Source organism: Artibeus jamaicensis, unplaced genomic scaffold, assembly GCF_021234435.1.
Source record: "Artibeus jamaicensis isolate MK-2021 breed Jamaican fruit bat unplaced genomic scaffold, CSHL_Jam_final contig_64, whole genome shotgun sequence".
NCBI classification, from domain to species: Eukaryota; Metazoa; Chordata; class Mammalia; order Chiroptera; family Phyllostomidae; genus Artibeus; species Artibeus jamaicensis.
Window position 1 is genome coordinate 10377130 of NW_026521911.1, and position 20536 is coordinate 10397665.

The following is a 20536-nucleotide window of genomic DNA, read 5'->3' on the forward strand; positions in this document are numbered from 1 at the left end:
GGAAGTAAAACACCTGAAACAGTAGTCGTCTCTACTCAGCTCCTTGACACGTGACCACCTCCACTCTCCTGGAATGATGGCAAGCCACAAGTGCCCACGCCTGTCCCCCTCCAACCCCCACACCCTAGTGCCTTCTCCGCACACCAATGCAGTATTTCTTTGAGCCTTCCAGTTGGCATCTATGTGGATCTCGTGCCCTGTTTTTGTTTTCCGGAGCCCCCAGCTCTCCATCACTATTGTGTTTGGCGTAATGTGTACAGCAGGGAGCCACTCTGGAGTCACAGCTGGACGAGCCCCTGGAGTGTTTGTGTCCCCACTCAGGAATCTGGTCCAAAACGCTTCTGTGTGTCTGTGAAATGCTACAGGAGCACCTGGGAACTTCTCTGCCCTTCCCGAAGTGTGTGAAGACCGGAACACAGGTGCATGTAGGAGAAGGATGTAAATGCCATGGGCTCCAACTTGGGATGCTTATGCTGGGAGCTAGCCAGGACGCTGGCACCAGCGTGCAGCAGACACCAGGGTGGTGGCCACTTTCCATTGGCCTGAGGTCCAGAAGATCTAAGAGTGGGATTTCACCAATTCTAAGGGGCAGGTCTCTTCACCCTCCTTGTGTGTGATTTAGTCTCATTTCACCCATCCATCATCTTTCTTTCCTTGCTCCAAGGTGACGAGCTTATTGTGCCTTCATGCCCCGCTTCTTTCATGGCAGGGGAGACCCCAGGAAGACAGTGGGGTGCACTAGCCCACCAAACTGGTTCAGATTCTGTCTACCTCCTTTCCTAACTGTGAAGCCACAGATCAGTCACTCAACCTCTCTGAAACACATAGAATGAAGATAATTTACTATCTACCTGGCAACTCAGGCCAAAGCACCTGGCAGAGGGACGGACACATAGCGGGTACTCGATAAGCACTACTGCCTTCCGGACTGCATAGTTCTTACAGATGCCAAATTATCCAGAGGCCACCAAGCAGAAAGAAGAAATCATGGAATCCTCCTGTAGTATTTCCCCCTTGCTAGGACTAGGGGTATGATGGGAGACAGCGAAAGACCCATCTGACTGAGTAGCCCACAACCAACATAGGAACCCACTGCTGCTTTCTCGGGGCTGCTGTTCAGAGGCAGTAGCACCACTTCCTGGCCCAGCTCAGGAGATTCCAACAAGAAATTCCTTGCTTGTTTTTATATCGCCTCTGACATCACAGGAGACAGGACAAACTTGCCTCAGCCCTTCTTTCTCCGTCTTCCCATCTGTAAACACATCATCCACAACCCCCTCCTGCCCCCATAAAGGGAATGTTTGGAAATAAGTGCCACAGCTGAGTATATTACTTCCGATGTGGTTATCAATTAAGAGATATGATCAATGTTATGGAAACACTACTTCCTCTCACGCAGCACAACAAAAGCCATATTGAAAACTTAGCATCTTACCTTTACTTTTTCACCATTAATCTCCACTGTCTTAATCATAAAATCAACTCCAATTGTGGCTCCTTGACCTGGGGGGAAAAGACCCTAAAGGAGAAATTAAAAATAACAATTAAGCAAATCTTTCAATTACATGACATTCCCCATCACCACCCATTCCCAGTCCCTTCCTTTGGCTGGGTTAACTAGTAGAGAAAAGCACTCTGGTTTGTGTCCTTAGAGCCCCGTCTTAATTTAACTTTGCATGTATGTATATATGTTTTGAGGGAAGGGGAAAGGAAGAAAAAAGGAGAAATTCTGAAAGAAAAAGAAAGGGAAAGGGGGACAAATAAGGAAGAAGAAGACAGAGAGTGAGGGCAGAAACTTGGAAAGGGCGGGCGGACCCAATTTCAAAAAATGAAACAGAAACATCAGATACGAGTATAAGATTGAGAAGCCAGGAGGGATGAGATCAGGACTGCTGGGGTAAGGGCAAAACGGGCAGGCTCTCTAAAAGAGGTAAGATCAAGGAGGAGGAGGAGGAAAACTAGGGCATGAACAGCCACGGGGGAGGACAACCAGCATGAGCAAACGAGCAGTCAGTATGAGGAAAATGAAGGAGGCAATGAAGCTTTTGGATTTCCCTGCACCCTGAGGTGATGTAATTCCATGAAATCAGGAACAATGATACTGGGGAGATTAGCGAAGGAAACAAAGTCATTCAGGGAGAAAGCCCAGTAGGAATAGCACTAAACCAGCAGGTATTAGCCTCAGGATCTCTGTGTGAAGTCAGGCAAACCAGTTCCCCTCTCCGGGCCTTAAACTCAACAAGTTTGAGGCTGATATAAGTATGTCAAAACAAAAAAAAAGTTTTACCTCACTCATCTACTGATAGTTGACTTTGCCAAACTTTTAAGCTCTGATACATTTACACAATGAAATACTATGCAGCAGTAAAAAAGAAACTCTTACATTTTGCAACAACATGGATGGACCTGGAGAAAATTATGCTAAATAGATTAAGTCATTCAATGAAAGAAAACTATCACATGATCTCATTTATATGTGGAATCTAACATACAATAAACTAATAAACAAAATAGTAATAGAAGCTTAGACACATAAAACAGACTGACAGCTTCCGGAAAGGAGGGGGTAAGGAGAACGGGATGAAAGATGGTGAAGGGATTAACCAAAGAACATTCATGCATGACCCACAGACGCGGACAGCAGTGTGGGAACTGGCTGGGTGGAGATGGGGAAAGAGAAAAAAGTATGAACTGTCACAGCATTAAATAATAAAAACATTTACAAATTTTTTAAAAGTTTTACCCCAAACTGGAAGCTATACAAAAAGACTTCATCAAAATCACATGTATAATGTTACATAATATTTCTCGTAAGCTTAGGGAGGGAGGTGGAGGTAGAAAGCAATTTGATCAAGGAAGCACATTTCACCTAGTTTCTCTTCCCTCTTCACTTACATTCCAGGATTTCCAGAAATTAAAGTAAAATGGACTTCATTGGCTCTGGCAGCTAAGATTGGGCCATCTTTAATTAAGTCCATTCCTTAACAAAAGCATTCTTAATGAATGTTTAAACTTAAAAGACTGAGCTTCAAACCAGCAGAAAATGTTCCATTGCATGTCTGCAAAAGATGTCAACATAAACATTCATAACTCCACTTACAAATATTGAATCAATTTTCTTCTATTTTGGTTTGGCTCAAACACAAGGCTGCCAAGCTTCAAGCTGACAGCTCCAGCTGTTTTGCAGCCTAACAAATGCCAAAAGTCCTTCCCAGTGTCTTTTCCGTCATTTTGTTCCCCTACGCCTATGCCTCAAAAACAGCTGAATCCAATTCATTTTAACTGTCTACTAAATAACAAAAACAAACTATCTTTCCTATGAAATATGAACTTGGCGGGAGGAGTTGAGAGACTAGGAGTGGTAAAAAGTAGACAGAAATGAAAAGTAAAGGGTAGAGTGTGTATTGATAAAAATTAGTATTTGAAGATGAATGCATTTTTACCTCTAATGACAAGGTTTATGCTTTTAAAAAGAAATGCAAGATTCCTATGGTTTCAGAGGTTAGAACATGCAGAAGAGAAAAATGATCAGGCTGAGAACCAGGAGACCTGGTTTCTAATGCAGCCTAACATGACATGAGGTACTAAGGAGTTATCTCACCCCCCCTGAGTTTTTCATCCATAAAATGAGAGGAGTGGGCTGAATAACCTCCAAGGGATCTTTCAGTAGTAAGACAAAGTCAAAGGAATTTTTGGAAAGGGGACTGAAGACCCCTCTGCATCTCTGCTGTCTTGTTCTCCTGCCGAAAGCAGAAGAGGCTGCCGACGTTAGGTGGAAGTAAAACCAGTCGGGGTGCCCAGTATACCACCGTGGGGGCTTTGACTGACCCCAGATGGGTCAGCTTATTACCTTTGACTCCACCAGGCTAAGACTCAGCAAAAGCACGAGTCCTACTGTGCTCATGATCGTGGGGAAAACCCGGGCTTTTCCAAAGGTGACTGACTGACTCTCAGCCCTAAAGCTGCTTGTCTTATCCAACCTGCCTCTCCAGTCTTCCCCAGACCCCAGACTGTTATCGCTGCTGCTATTGGTGCCTTGGAGACCACCCCACGAGCATCAGGGAGGCCTAGCAAGGGTGGGCGGCCCACCCAGCTCATGGAGGAGCCGGGGCCGGAGCTGGGACTGGGTCCTGTGTCCTGACTCCCAAGCCAATGTCCTGTCCAGGGCACCAGGTTGCCCTGTGCTTCAGACAGAAGAGCTAGTTCCAACTTTCCCAACTAGCACTTCATGGAATTGCAAGATACTTGCACAACACCAGAAAGGATGCCATTCATATCTTTTCCAGAAAAGTACAAAAGAAGGTCAACCCCAGAATGATTTCCCACCATTTCTGTAAAAAAAAAAAAAAAAACAAGTATATAATCTCTGGCAGTAATTCTTGAAAAGGGCAGCCCCACAGGAAACTTGTACCAGATCACAGGATAAGGGCTTAACCCAGAGAGAGAACATTTGACTTGGTTCAAATAGTCTCTCACTGTTCTCATTTCATTCCTATTTAATACGTCTAGAAAAACCAGCATACTTGGTGCCGACCCAACATGATTCACTCAGTTCTCTGGGAGGACTGGCGAGGGTGCAGGCAGGGAGTTCACTGGTTTAGTTTATATTTACATTTTTAAATTAATATTTAGGTTTAATTTGATGTCCAGATTCATTTGTTTCCACTTCTGGATTATGATTAACTAATAACCTATTTATTAATTAAATAATCTATTTTTAGTATTGCACCCTGGAAGCAAAACAACTTGCCCCTTGTCAGTGAAGGACGCAACAAGAGGCACGGGGGTGTGGTGGGGACCCACGCAGCCTCGCTCCTGCCAGGGGTTTAAAGAGCTCCAGTCTACGCTTCCCAGCTGGTGCCCCTTCAAAGGGTGCGTTCGTGACTGGCAGCCCAGAGGCTGGCGCCGGGCCAGCCACTCCTCCTATGCGCTTCTCCGAACCCTGCAGGCCAGAGTGAGAAAGCCAGTCCTGGACTTCTGAGTCCTCTTACCTGAGTGAACCGTCGAACTAGGCACGTCTTCCCCACACCAGCGTTGCCAATTAAAACAATTTTAAACAGGAAATCATAATCTTCCATACTCATTTACACAGCTGCAAGGCAAACAGACACAGCGAGAGTGAGATGGGGCCTGGTCAGACTTGCCTGCAGAGCTCAAGCTGCGCCGGCCCCGTCTCCTCGGGAACAATAGGCCTGACTCATTTGAAGAGCAATTTAATGCTTCCCTCTGGTGACTCTGCCGGCGAGGGAGGAACACACGTGTTTGGTCACAGATGGACTTTATTCCTCCCCAGTCACCTCACACGATGGAAAGCAAACGTGTGGTAACCTTTTACCTGGTAACCTTTATTCTTCCAAGTAGTCAGGTCGCAGGTCGCTCATGTGGTAAGATGTGTTTTCACATGGAAAGGAGATGACAAATCCATGTGCAGACAAGCTGGGGGTGCAAGGAAGCAGGGCAAAGGGGAGTCCATGCACAGCTTCAAGGCGGTTCATGTACAGGCTGTGTATGCCTCTGGGAGGAAGGGCTGGGGACTGAAATGAAAGGGGACAAACCAGGAAGGAACCTTTTGGTTTCTCTTAAGTTGTGGGGCCTCCGGGTCTTGCCAGTGGGAGTTACCGCCATCTTTATCTTCTGCCACCACCCACTGCCGGCCACCTCCTGCTGCAGGGCCGCCCAGAACACCTGTCCCCACTCCTACGGGCTTTGGTGCCTGATATTTCCTGTCTGGGATGCTGCCCTCCCACTCTTTCTGCACCAAGAGCTGAGTTCTTGAAGGCCCCATGCAACCATCTCTCTCTCTCTCTCAATTTCTCACTGATCTTCCCCAATTAAAATTAAACACTTTCATCATTTCTCTGTCCTAAAACTCCACTTGCTGCATACAGTTATTTGTTTAAATGTCTATCCCATCCTTGAGGGAAGGGATTACATCTTTCAGCTCTATTTTCCTATCCCATAAGACAGAGTTACACCTAGTAAATGAATACTCTAGAATTAAAGAACTAACCAGTGGTCATATTGCTTAGGTGTAGGCCCTAGTTTCTCCAGTTGTGGTAAAAAAAGAATACTATACACTCTATCTACTTCAGAGGACTGTTGTGAAGATTAAAAAAAAAAAAAACTATACAAAAGAGCTTCGGTATCCATCAAGCCCTATCCTGGTGAAAACAACTGTAATCTACTGAGTACCTATGACAGTACTGTGCCAATCACCATAGGAAATATAGAGATGAGACAGTATCTGTCCTTGAGAGCAACATGAGAAAAGTTAAACAACGACAACAAAGTCAAGTTCAATTCAAATCTGCACAGCCCTCATTTCATAAGGTGTAGCCAGAACAAGCCCAGTGGACTCTAGAGAAAGAGAAAAGGGATGACAGCAAGCCCATGAGGGGGACACTTGGGAGAGCTAGAGTAGCCTCGGGTCACTCCCACTGGCCAGTGGAAGGGCAGAGGTACTGAGACCTGCAGATGCCCTGTGTGCAAAGGTGATTTCTACAGGGGCTTCAACAAGTCCTTGGGAAGATGGCCGACAACAGGCCGGGTGCAGCTGGCCGCTCTCGGGGATCCATCCCAGACGTGGGACCGGGAGGGGAAAATGTTCCTCTGTCAGCAGCCTGGGCCTGTAGGAAGTCATTGCACTCGCTACACGTCAGGCAGTGTGCAGTCCTTGGCACTTTACATGTGCTTCTGTTTATTTTCACAAGTCTGTGAGGCTGGTATTTATATTATCTATTTTACAAGTGAGTCTACTGAAAAGAAAAGAAATTAAGAGAGGAGCCTGAAGTCTGAAAGCCAACAGCCAGGCCTCAAGTTCAGAAGGGTGCGGTGTCATTGACAGAATTGTAGCTTTGGAGCCTGAGAAGCCTGGGTTTAGCTCTTGACTGTGTGGCCCTCTAAGTCTGTGCCTTTGGGCAAGTGGACATTTTTTAGTCTTAACTTCGCCATCAACCACATGGGCTAATAACAGCTAGATCACAGAGTTGTGATGCTTGAAGTCACGAATGAAAACCCCCAAGAACAGTATCTGCCTAAACAGTATTTCAGTCACCCCAAATCCTCAACATGACACATCGCCCACAGCCTGGCCTCTCCTTCGTTACTGCCAACGCCGTCTCTCCCCACTGTCCTCACACCCCGTGCTCTAGGCTCACCAGATTTCTTCAGTTCCTTAAACACCACGAGATTTCCTCTCCAGACCCTCACATACACTGCTCCTTCTGCACACGACACAGGACATCACTCTCCCTGCTGTGCTTCTCTGCCCTGAGAGGGAGGCTGGGCACCCCGCTGCGAGCTCGCACCACACCTGGCCCTCTCCTGTAGTAATACCCACAGGCTTTACTGTACTCCATCAGGTGTACCTGCCTCCCACGCCAACGTCAGGCCTCAGCCTTACACACACACACACACACTTGCAGGACCGTGAGCAGTGTAAGAGCAATGAAGTGGTTCTGTCCTGATCCCAACCCGTCCCCATCATCATCATCATCATCATCACCTCACTCTACATTATTAATTCATTTCATTTGCCAAACAACCCTGCCAGGTGGACACTATTAGCACTCTAACAAGCAGAAGAGAAGGTAAATAAAAAGTGGTTAAGGCCCCACTTACTGCTGGGTTCCACTGAAGCTGTGGGGCTGGGACTCCAGCCCAGACAGCCTGGGTCCAGCACCCATGTCCTTGAACCACTGCCCTCAAGTGCCTTTCACAACACCTGGCTCATAGTAGGAGCTTAAGGAAGATGAATTAAATAATGAAGGGTAAGCACTTAAGAAATGCGATTTCCCTTCTCTCTCTGGCTTCAAACCCAAAACTTTTTTTCTAGTGTACTGTAGTAATCTAAACAAGAACCGAGGTCAAACTGAATAAAAACTCAGGGACATAGTACGTTAAATCAAACACAAGCCATTAACTGTGAACAGGAACTGAAACCCAGAGACAGGCGCAGGGACAGCAGAAAGACTGGAGGCGCTGTGGGCCTCCTGCAGACCACGGCTGACGGTGTTCACAAGCCCACCAGCGGGGAACACAGGACGGCCCGCAGTCTTTCCCTGTGCTGAGACTGCTTGCCACACATTTACTTCTCCACCTTTGACAGAGGTGGAGGAAACAAGCCGAAAATCCAGACGACAGCATCCAAATAGAAAGACCAGAGAAACAGGGTTCCTAAGAGAAGGGTATCAGTGCCCAGATTATGAACTCTGACCAAAGAATTATTTGGTCAGAGTCAATGTTCACAGTTAAGTCTAGGGTAGTAACCACCTGGAGCGAGCCACAGAGTAAAAAGTAAGGCCCTTCTCCTTTCTGTAAGAAATCCCTTTAATGCTCTGCTGAATTTTTTTTTTAAATAAACATCTAAAAAAAAGCATTTAGTCTCTTGAAAAACGCAGGCTGTCTGGGGCTAAGGCTGGACTGCACACTCCAGGTTACCTACTGTGGTTACTGTTTCATTTCTAACAGAAAACACAGAGCTGAATGAAAAGCTCACAAAAGTCTCTGGAAACTGCCCACTGAGGAAGCCCTTCGGTTTGGTTAAGTAATGTAACAGCTCAGGCGTCCCCATCACCATGCGATGAGGCAGCTTCCCAGGAGGGAGCCCCATTAAGAAGCAGTCAGTTACACCCAGCCAGCCTACTGGCAACGAACTGGCAACCAAGTCACACCTTGTCTGGGGGTCAAACACATCCCAAGATATGCCACTGGCCGAGCTCTCTTCTAGGAACATTATATTGTATTGTTAATAATAATAATAGCTGACACTTACTCAGTGCTTAAGATGTGCCAGGTTCTCTTCCATGAATGCATGTATTCCCTCACTTAGTCCTCACAACAACTCTATAAAGTGGGACTGCTTTCCCACGTCACCCCCAGCTTTCAGAAGATGAATCTGAGGCACAGCGAGATTATACTCAAATTCCACAGCTAGTCAGTCTTAGGATTCAAACCCAGATCCATCAAACTCTGAAGTCCAACTCCTTCTGAAACAGGACGCCCTGACCCTGGCCTCATGGCTGGCAGCGCTGCTGTATGTGTCCCGAGGGCTGGGGCCTCAACTGAGTGGAACCCCAGTCCCCTCTGAACCGCAGTGTGCAAGGTAGGGCCACACCCTGATTCCGTGTCCTGCAACTCGGCCCCTCACCGTGCCCTCCACGCTCAGGCTTCTTTTCGGAGCTAGACCCAGGCTTTCCCTCCACCCACCTCCACAGTCCAGTCACTGCTCTTTGCATGACTAAGTACCAGGCTCTGGGGGTATACACAGGATCACTACTCAGCCACCCAAGTAAAACCCCACATAACTAGCTGTAAATGAACAGATATATGCCTAAGCTTCAAAAAATAAAAAAATAAATGAAGAAAAGGAAAAAATCAGTTTAGAAAAAATACAGAAAACATGCACTTTGCAAAGCAAAGAGAAATGAAATCTAAGCAATGTGATTTTGGCGACACAGATCATACATCAAAGTGACCTTTTTAAAGACAAAATGAGACTGCATTCACCATTGTACATCACAACATTTTTCCCCTTGCCCTTTTAAAGGTCTAGTACAACAGATAAAGAGGAGGCCAGGTCCTTGTCCTGCCTTCTGATCGCCAGACCTTGCCCAAGGACATACCCTTGTTCAAAAACCACGTGTCCCACTCAGGTACTTTTCCCTCTCCGGGTCTCAACCTCAGTCTGTGAACCAGAGGGGTCGGGCAGACAGGGGCCAGAACCCCTTCCCAGGACAGCGCATGCTGCCACTACCTTGCACAGAGAAGGCAGCCCAACGATGAAACCGTGAGACCTGAGGCAGCTCCTGAGCTGTGTGAGCTTCCTCCTCCACACAGTGGGGATAACGTGAGAGCCACCATCACTGATACTTGGGAGGCAAATGAAATAATACGTGGAACAGTGGCCCTTTAAAAAACAAAATAATCAAACAATTGTAACCCTTTTGACCAGAGTCACATGTACAGATTATAGAAGATACCAACAAAAAGGAAAGAAAATTACCTATAATCTTTCCCTATTCACACCCCCTACTGGGGATGACACTTAACATTTTGGTATGCATCCTTCCTTTTCCATTCATATATACTCACATCTATGCCTATATCTTGTAAATTTACACTTTTAAGACAAAAACAGAATAATAACATTCTACAAAGTTGATGTTTTTCTCTAGAGTTGTTATTTTCCCAAAACCGCAAATCAGAGCTCATGGCCTAGAGACCGCCAGCACCCATTCAACCTGTGCTCCTGTGACCCTGAATACTCAGGAAGGGGGGGCAGGAGGAGGGAGACATACCTTCAGAAATACTGCCTATGACAACCCAATGTTGGGGATTTAAAAAGGTCTGAAAATTCGCATGAGGAAAACCAACGAAATTTGTTTAATCTAGGATTTACCAAGCATGATTTTAGCTGCGAACCCATTTCTCATGTAACACCTTTAACGTCCCTTGCCACCAGAGCTCCATGAAACAGTGCTGTGGTGACTGCTATTTCCCAGCATTTGAAATCAGGGCCACAGGTGGGGCCACTAGATGAAGGAAGGAGGGAAGCAAAGGAGGAAGGGAAGGAGGAAGGAAAAGGAGGAGAAAGAGGACACCCAGGTAAATTGGAATTTCAGGCAGCAACAAATACATTTTAATACATTTGTTCCAAATATGACACGGGCATGTGAATGCTTCTTAGTAAGTACGACCCAAATACTACGTGGGGCATATTTACACTAAAAAATCACTAGTTGCTTATCTGAAATTCAAATTTAACGGGGCATCCTACGTTTTCTCCGGCGACCCCGCCCAGGGATGGTCTGAGTCAGCGACTCGGGTAGAAACAGACAGACGCGCTGCACACAGCGCCAGGCACACCCAGAGGCTGCGGCGGGAGACACATGGAGCATAAGAAACGGGATATGCCTGATGAATCCAAAACAACTAAACGGAGAGAATAAAAGAGGGCAACAAGTGACACTGAGCTGGGTGGGGCTCTTTAGCTGCAGGGCCACACTTTGGGGACCAGGCTCACACTGGCATACAGGGCTCTACAGAAGTTTCTCCGTCAGGGACGACCCAGAGCGCTGTGGGCCTTCCTCTGAGTACACCTGGGCGTGTGCACCTGCCTGGTGGAGGGAAGGGCTCTGCATCCCTATTGCCCCTACTGTCCTTGAGGACAAGAAGCATTCTTCAACAGGACACTCAGGCCTGCACAGCCCGCTGCTGTGCTCAACATGTATACATGGACTTGAAAGCCTTTGATCTATCTTTTGCTCTAACAAGGTTCTGTCTCAGGAAGCTCATTATTGCTTAATTACTAGAAGACAATTACTAAACATGACTATAATCAACTGCTGCAAGCTCACTTGCTTTACATCAGCTGTTAATTTCACATTATTGCAAGGTAATTAGGCTCCTTTGGCCAGGGCTGCCCGACACCCACCTGTGCCATGGCTGCCCGCATTCACCAGGCCAGAATCTCTGGCCTTTGCATATGGTTCGTTACAGGTTACACAATGCTTTCGCAGATGTGATGTAATCCAGACCTTCCAATGACCTCGTGAACTGGTTTTTATCATTCAATATGCAGGTGAGGAAGCTGAGGGTTTAGGTGATAAAGTGACTCACCCTAAACCACAAGGCAGTGAGTTGCAGCGTGACCTCTGTATCCCAGCCACCTACAAAGTCTCCCCTCTGTGGAACATACTAGTCCCAGGGTCCTGAGTGTTTGGGCCATGATTTGAACATGGAATGTGTGCCAGGAGCTATGTTGAATGCTTTCCGTATATAATTTAGCCTTTTCAACCACCTCATTAAGTAGGAATTGTTATTATTCCCATTATGCAGATAAGGAAATTGAGGTTCTGAGAAGTTAATTAATTTGTTCAAAATTACAGAGCTAGTGAGTAAAAGGGCATGTTTCAAAAGCCACATCTTTCTGGGGAAAGGTCAAATGGGAACTCTAGCTCACTATTTATGCTAAAATAGATTCCAGATGAATTAAAGATTTGAATTATAAAAAATAAAAGCATGAAAGTCCTAGAAGAAAACTTGATACACACAAAATCTTAAAGTGGGGATGACCTAAGAAGTACTCAAAATCAAGGCCGTAAAATAAAGAGAATGACCAATGTGACTAATTAAATTTTTTTTAAATTCTACATGGCAAAACAATAAAAAATAAACTATTTGTTTTTGTATTTTAGCTTCAGTTGTTGATACTTGTGAGTTTGTTGCCATTTTACCATTGATAGTTTTGATCTTTTCACATTTAAATAGGAACAGAATCACAGAAATGGAGATCATATGGAGGGTTATCAGCGGGAGGGGGATAGAGGAGAATGGAGAAAAAGGTACAGGGAATAAGAAGCACAATTGCTAGGAACAAAATAGAGAGGATGAGGTCAAGAATAGTATAGGAGATGGAGAAGCCAAAGAACATACATGTATGACCCACAGACATGAGCTAAGGGGGGGAATGCTAGAGGGAACGAGGTACTGGGCAGAGGGGATAAAGGGGGGGAAAATGGGACAACTGTAATAGCACAATCAATAAAATATACTTTAAAAGAAACTGATTAAAATATCTGAAATACGTATAACTAAGGACTAATTTCCTTAAAATATATAATGAATTCCTATAAATCAGTAAGAAAAATTGAATAACCTAACAAAAAAATGGGCAAAGGACACGAGCAGGTATTTTACAAGACGGGAAGTCAAAATGGCACTTCTGTATTTTCAAAAGATCAGCTTCTCTCACAAGAGTAAATCAAACTGTAACAAATTTATAATTTATAATGAAAACTATAATGAATGTTTAACCAGAAGCCAGTTTTCATCACAGGTTGGCAAAGCCCATGCTGTCCTGGAGAGAATGTGGGGCACTGGGGCACGGCACACTGCTGGTGGGAGGTAATCCAGCAACACCTCTGTGGAGGGCAACACGGATTTAAAGCGAAAAGGCTACTACCAACTGACCAGCAATCCATTTCTAGGAGTCTATCCTACAGTTACACTGATACACATGTACAGAGACAGGCAGAGTAGGATATTCATTACAACAACGTTTGCAATAGCAAATATGAAACAACCTAAAGTCCAGCAGCAGGAAAATGGTTGTACAGGTTTTGGAAACTACATCAATGTGCCACGCAGGCTGCTACAGACACCTGCAATATGCATGAAAGTGAAAAAAGGACGGTAGAGAGTGGGATGTATAGTAGGAAAAGGGGACTTCTAATCATCTGTATACAGCATGCAGGATGTCTGCAAGGATACAAAAGAAAACTAACAACAGTGTTTGCCCCTGGGGAGGCTGCAGTGTCCAGCTCTTTCTAGGAAAGATGAGCTCCACATCTTGACAAGTCATACTCTGCCTGTCTATTCGGTCTACAGTAGTACTCAAAAGGCAAGCCAGTTTTCTTAATACAGGGAGAGAGACCCTTTAAAAAAAATCTGTTTTGGATACTCTGTTTCTGTCTTTTTCTTTGTCTGCTCCGCTGCACTGCACCTTTTCCCATGGCACAGAAGGAGTGCCCCACCCAGACTTGGGTTGCTTTTCCCAGTTAACGGTGTGTGTGTACCACAGCTTCTCTATTAAACAATATCTCAGCAAGTTCCTGCACGGCAGATTCATTTCTTCATACCAAGTATCCACCCTATGACAGCCAAAACCAATGGGTAGAATAATAGTTTATTTGTGCCCTGGACGACATGGCTTGGTTGGTTGGGCATCATCCCACAAACCAAAATGCCTTCGGTTCTACTCCCATCGTGCCAAATTTGCAAGCCTGCTTGCCAGTTTGGGCAAGTGCAACGGGCAACCAATTGATATTTCTCTCTCACACCAATGTTTCTCTCCCTACCTTCCCCTCTCTCTAAATAAATTTTTAAAAATGTATGACAGCATCCTCTCTGCTTAATTACATTTAAAAAAAGATAGCTCATTAGCATCACTAATAAAGATAAAACTCCCGCACATATGTATCCTATATTACGGCTCAGGAATTACTCTCGCTGCACTCTAACACAGAATCTTCCTGGAGAAGCAGGAAAAGCCCATCTTCTTCTCCCCATGTTACAGAAATGGATTTGAAGTCAAGAGTGAGTTGCCTCGGGCCATGCACCATGCCAGCAACAGCCAGAAGAACATGCACAGGTCCCTGACTCTAAATCAGAGCTGCTCCTAGGACAAATAAAGTCTGCAGAGGTAACTCCCTACTGAGCAAGGCCAAGGGCATAACCTCCAAGGTGGCTGGCATGGACCCATTGGTGAGAGGCAGCTCAAAAGCAGCCCTTGGGAATATCTGTAACAACAATAAAAAGAATTACTAAATTAAAAGAAAAGACATGTAAAATATAAGAAATAAAGTAGGCCTGAGACCTCCACGATTATTATTTTCAAAAACTAAAACAATAAAATATCTTACTATTTTATTCTTTGTATCCCCATATATATTATTTGATATTTTCATATTTCCTAGAAATCTACATTATATTTGGGATACCACACATGCAAGGGAACTGAAAACTGAGCCTTGAACCAACATTTTGGCACATGAACCAAAGCAAATGTCTAAACCACATCGTTGAAGTAATAGTGCTCGGTCACCTTCAATAGTGAGAAGGTGTCTGTCACTGCACTGAGCACAGATCTGGTCTCCTATAGAGGTGAAAGGACAAAGGAAGGCCCCTGCACTGGACGCCAATTCAGTGAACCCCCCAGGCTAGTCCGTTTTGTGACACAGCACTTGGGAGCAGGTGCATGACAGTCTTGGGTGCTCCTGGAAAACTAGCACCCTGTTTCCAGGGGGAAAAGAGATACCCTTCCCACTCATTAGTCCTTTTACAAGATGGAGAGATTCTGTCTGCACATCTTGTTTTTTGAATATATCTGGGAAAAAAGGCCCTTCCAGACCCAACTTGCTGTTTCCTCTTCTCCACAAGCAGGCCAGGCCCCCCCTATTGTCCTCCTCCCACAATAAACAATGCCCTGCAAAGAGCTAGGGGAGGGGTGTTTTGTTCCTGGCTCCCTCCTGTTGTTCTCTAAATCAAGGACTGGGTCTAATCTGTCCTCTGCAGAAGCCTTCCTGCGCCCGTCCGGCTGCATGGGAAGGGCCTCCTTATCAGCATCCTCAGGCTCCTCCCCAGGCTGAGCACACAGTGCATCCTGGCCAGGCAGCCAGAGGTCAGGGCTGCAGCCCACAAGTGGGCTCAAGGCTTCCTCTGTCTGAGAGACTCAAGACCTACCAGGACGGAGAGGTGTCTCCTTCCTTGCCAGAAGACTGTCACTCCAGGCCGAACCTATCAAGTGGTTCACACAGATTCCCTCCTCACTGGAAGCAGAAAAATAAATAAAAAGGTAGAAAGTATCCACATGCTCTGGGACTACAATGGATGAGGGAAAAATATAGGAATTCTCCCAAGTTTGTGCAGCTCCTCAAGACAATGACTATTTGCCTAGAGCCTCGGCATTTTACACATCCCAGCCCATTTCATCCCTTAAACAGCCCTGTTGGGTGGGATTTCTTAGTTACTATTGCTACCAATAAGCTTTTCCATCTATACAGCACCTCAGGTTTGCCAGTGTTTTCTAATTATCGTATCCACATCTTGGCAAGTTTCCGATGTGCAAGACAAGGTAGAAATTCTTTCTCGACATGGTCTCCCCCGGCACCCCCGCACCCCACCCCACCCACACACAGCATGCTGTCTGTCACCAAGGTCTGCAGATTTCCTTTCAGAAATGTTGCTTGAAACCCCCACTGCTCCAGCTTGTTTCTACTGCACCCACCTGGCTCAGGCCTTCGTCAGCTGTCACCCAGCCCGTCTCCCCTACACCTCTGACCAGGTAAAGGATAACATGGCACAACTTTCCTCAATGGCGAGCTTGCAGTTTTCACCAAAAGCCTGAACAAAGGCCATGCTCTTTGACCCAGCAATTCTACTGGGGGGCAGGGCAGGGGGGCTTTTCCTACAGGATGTTTCCAAGGTGCACACAAAAATTTTCACAAAAAAATGCATTCCAATATTACTTCAAATAAACCCCTGAATGGAGAAAGGACTAAACTTCCATCCAATGACAGAGAAGAGGTTATACTTTCAGAGAGCAAGATGATGGAACATTATGCAGTGTATACTTGGAAGAAAATACACTTTTTAAAATGCTTACCTTTGGGTGGTAGAATTATGGGTAGTTTCTTTCTTTCTTTATATATTTTTATCTTTTCTAAATTTTCTTCAGTGAACATAATACTCAGAAATACACTGCTGCAATATCATAAACACTCAATACTGAGGGAAACACACGTGCACAGCCAATGACCATCCACGTTCAACTGCTTCTCCTAGAAATCATAATGTTACTTGGTGCAAACCAAAGCCATGACAGTGTTCAAAGCTTTCATTCACTGAGCTCACTGCTGGGAATTCACTTTAGGGAAACAAACTGAACACTCTCAAAATGCTAAATGAACAAAAATGCTCATTACATCTTATGGAAGAGAACTGGAAAGAATCCAAATGCCCAACAAGGGACCGTTCAGTACGGAACATCAACACCGTGGAATGCCGGGCAGCCACTGGAAATGCCAATTATGAAGACTACGTAGCAACAGAAAATAATGTTGACTATAGGCTGTAAAATAAAAAGAATACACAAAGCTACATTTGTCAGAATTGCAGCTATGAAAAATGAGCATGTATGTGAACAAGGGCATCTCAAAAATAAGAACATAAGCTGTGTTAGGGTTGTGGGATTGTAGGGAGCTTATTATTTTTTAAGCTTTGTCTTCTTTTAAGCAAGTTTTTAACATTTTGCATGTACCATAGACACATTTCTTTTAAAAACTTAGAAAACATAGAAAAGGGGAAAATAAATGATCAAAAGGAAGACAATCACTGACAGCCTTTTGACATGATTTTCCCCGTCTCCTTCTCCTATACATTTGGTTTGGTTTTTAGCACTGTAATTAAGTTAAAGCTTTCTTTAAAGTAATTATAAAATTATCTCAATTTTTAAAAGTCAGTGAACTTAACATAAGACATGTAACAGAGAACATCGTGGCATTTTTTTGAGTCACTGTGATAGGCTAGGCAGGGCGATCGGGTTCCTGACCCCTACCGGCTCTCACGCCTACTTCAGTGGCCACAAGCCTGGAGCACGGAGGGTGGCGTGTTACTAAAAAGTTCATGTGGCGACAGCATGGATGGAACTGGAGAGCATTCTGCTAAGCAAAATAAGCCAGGTGCTGAAAGACAAATACCATATGATCTCACCTTTAATAGGAACCTAAACAACAAGATAAACAGACAAGCAAAATATAACCAAAGACACTGAAATAGAGAACAGGTTGACAGTGACCGGAGGGGAGAAGGGAGGGAATTCCAGGGGAAAAGGGGAAGGATTTACAGGAACTAGTGTAAAGGACACATGGACAAAAACTAGGTGGGGATGGAAATGGGAGAGAGGTGGGGAGGGCTGCGGGGTGGGCTGGGATGGGAGTAAAAGACAGAAAACTGTACTAGAACACAATTTAAAAAAAGTTCACGTGATTGGAAATTAGAAGGGATTTTACCAGGCTTTGAAAATAGAAAGATACAATGATGAACTACATTTTCCGATCAGAAAAAGCTTGAAGGGAACAAATGCAACCAGTCACTGGGTCCAAATTATTTAACCTCCTTTTCATCTCTCACATCCGCACTGGCCTGCCCACCTGCCTGACCTTCGCCGCGGCCAACCTCTCACACCTGGGCAGCAGCCACCTGGGTGGCAGCTGCCTGTGCAGCCTGTTGTCTCTCTGCCTTCTTCCCACTTCCCCGCTCACACACAGACCTTCCTCCCCTCTGCTGTCCTCACACACGGGCCTAACTTACACCTGTGCCACTCCTCCCCGGAGAGAAACCGGGACAGGGAAATCACTAAGCAACACTTGGGCGCTGCCGCCCATTAAGTGTCCGTGGGCCCTGGAGAAAGTGAGAGGGGCGGCTGAGTTTGCTGTCACCACTGAGGGGCTCAGTTTCCGTAAGAGCGGGATGCTTTTGCACTTTTCAAACCACAGGGCCCCTCAACACAAACCGACTATTCGTTGCTTACATGCCCGTCTACCACAGACTGTCCTCCGTTCCAAGGCTGGGTGGACGCTGCTGTGCTGGGCCGACTGAGATGTGAGATACCACTGCTAACACAGCACACCTCACTGGGGCGCTCCTCACTTCAAGGGAAAATGTAACTCCGCACTTTTTGCCCCAGATGCCTTTAGAAACCAACCCCTATACAAGAAGCAATGTGACTCTACAGCCACCTTTCCAAAGAACTAATCTGACCTTGTCACTCCCACACTTAAATCTCCTCAGGGGCTCCCTGCTACCTGTATACAAGCGTCTGAAAGGAAGTGTGTGCCCTGGTGAAGAGGGCCAACTTTGCAGCCAAACTGCCCAAGTCTGAGTCCTGCCTCAGCCTCTGGTGACTTTGGGAAAGTTTCCTGTTCTTGGTGACTAAGCTTCTTTATTTGTAAACAGTGCTAATAACAGTACCTACTCCTAAGTTGGTTGTGCGATTAAAGGAATGGATGCAATACAGCACAAAGAAGAGAACCTGACATGGAGGACAAATGACGCCCAATGAATGCCAAGTGCTGCTCTTGTCACTGTCACTGCAGGAGAAAGTTCACATTCCCAAGTGGGGCACACAGCACCACCCATGACTCGGCCCCTGCACTTCTCTCTGTCATTGTTCCCCGTGGCCTTTGAGTTAGCACCGCAGCTGAGATCACACAGCCACACCAGGCTCCCAGCCTGTGGACCCGAGGCAGCTTCATCCCTTCGCAACCTGACTCACATGCCCACTCTCTCCTAGTTGGCTGGTGAGCAACCACACCTCTCTGAATCCTCCCCTCAGAGGACTCCCCTCCCCATCCCACTCTCCGTCCCCCTTCCCCTCCATGTGAATCAGCCACTCATGCCTTGGTGCCTCCACTGTGGTCTAAGTCTCCATGGACACTTGACTCCCCTCACTGGTGCATGGATCCTGCTCTCCCCACTGGACCTTAAAGACAGAGGCCACTGTGATTCCTGCTTCCACCCCCATGGCCTGGCACTCAGTTGACCCTATATAAATATTGGTTAAGTAAATGCAAGAGAGAAAGTGATCAGAACACACAAAGGCTAGGAATACTTTCCAGAGAACCTGATTCTACAGAGAATTAATTGGCAAAGACCATATAACCAAAGAGAAAAAGAAAATTGGAATTACCCAAGAGAAAGCCAAGCCTTGTTATAATGCAGTATTTCTGTGTGTGCTGGGGCACAGGGGACAAGGTGACATTAATAATGGTTCTAAACTAGCTTATGTTGACTATTCATTGGATAATGCTTTTTTAACCTCTTCTTCAGGGAAAAAGAGAGTGAGTCATAGCTGACTGGAGAGTACCTTTCACTCTGTCGAGAGAGCAGGTTATTTAAACAAAAAAGACCACAGGGGGTGCAGCTTGTAAGAAAGAAAGACAAGTGGTCTTTGTTCAATGTCTGTGATGAGCCAGATACTTAGAAAACAGCACGGTTTCCATTTATTAAGCTCAGTGTGCTAGACACAGAACTATTCACTTTACGTGTGTTATCAAATCAGTCCTCAACGATTCTGAGACAAAATTAGCTCTCCATTTTACAGAGGAGAAGAATGTATTCACTCATCCATATATCTGTACTGAGCATCTACTATGCACAAGTCACTGGTCCAGGAACTAGAGCAATGAACAAGTCAAGCCCCCCGTCATGAAACATATGTTCCAGGTGGGCAGAAAACAGAGCAAGGAGTGAGTGAGGACAGGAGTATATACATAAATTAACCAGAAGAGCATCAGACGGTGACAAGTGGTAGCAGAGCATTAAGATAGGAGGAAGGACAGAGGCCAACTGGGCAGCTACTGCGGACTGGGTTGTCAGTCAGGGAAGGAAGGCCCTCTGAGATGGCTATCTTCAAGATGACAGCTGAATAAGGAAAAGCCTAGCACATAAAAATGAAAGAAGAGCATTACAGACTAAAGGGGCTAAAAGCAAGGATGAATTTGGCATGTTCGAGGAACCAAAAAAAGAACATCAAGGCTGGGTGCTTGGTGAAGGAGAATAGGCAGAGACTGACATGGGGCAGGTCACTCCGAGCTTGGTCAGCCACAGCAGGGAGTCTGCATGTCATTCCGTGCGGGAAGCCACCAGAGGGATTTATGGAACATGACACACACCAATGAACAGTCTTAAATGATTTCTCTGGTCCTTGTAACGGAGGGTATTTTGGTATGGGGATACACATAGGAGACTGGTGAAGAGGTTACTGCAAGTTGGCCAGGGGAGAGACGCTGTGGCCTGGACTAGGGTGCTCATAGTAGAGATGGAAGCAAAGAGATAAACTTGGGAATGGTTTTGAAGATAGGACTTGCTGGAGAACTGGACAATGATGGAGAAGAAAAAGAACCAAAAGTAACACCTAGATATTTTGGTTTGAGCACTTGGAGGAATAGTAGCACCACTGACTGAGGTTGGGAAC

The 20536-nt window shown here is 45.6% G+C and overlaps 1 protein-coding gene across 2 annotated transcripts in view; it reads right to left on the minus strand.

The window, feature by feature from the left end:
* The window catches only part of RAB30 (RAB30, member RAS oncogene family), a 75276-nt gene that overhangs the window by 8606 nt on the left and 46134 nt on the right, over positions 1 to 20536 (minus strand). The window contains exons 2-4 of one of the 2 annotated variants that reach the window (XM_053670754.1): positions 5336 to 5534; positions 4992 to 5092; positions 1436 to 1519 (exon numbers count right to left, since the gene is read on the minus strand). In XM_053670754.1, the coding sequence (XP_053526729.1) occupies positions 1436 to 1519; positions 4992 to 5084 (177 nt within the window). In that variant the 5' untranslated portion in view covers positions 5085 to 5092; positions 5336 to 5534. The remainder of the gene's footprint in view (positions 1 to 1435; positions 1520 to 4991; positions 5093 to 5335; positions 5535 to 20536) is intronic. The other variant, XM_053670753.1, reaches the window with a different exon arrangement.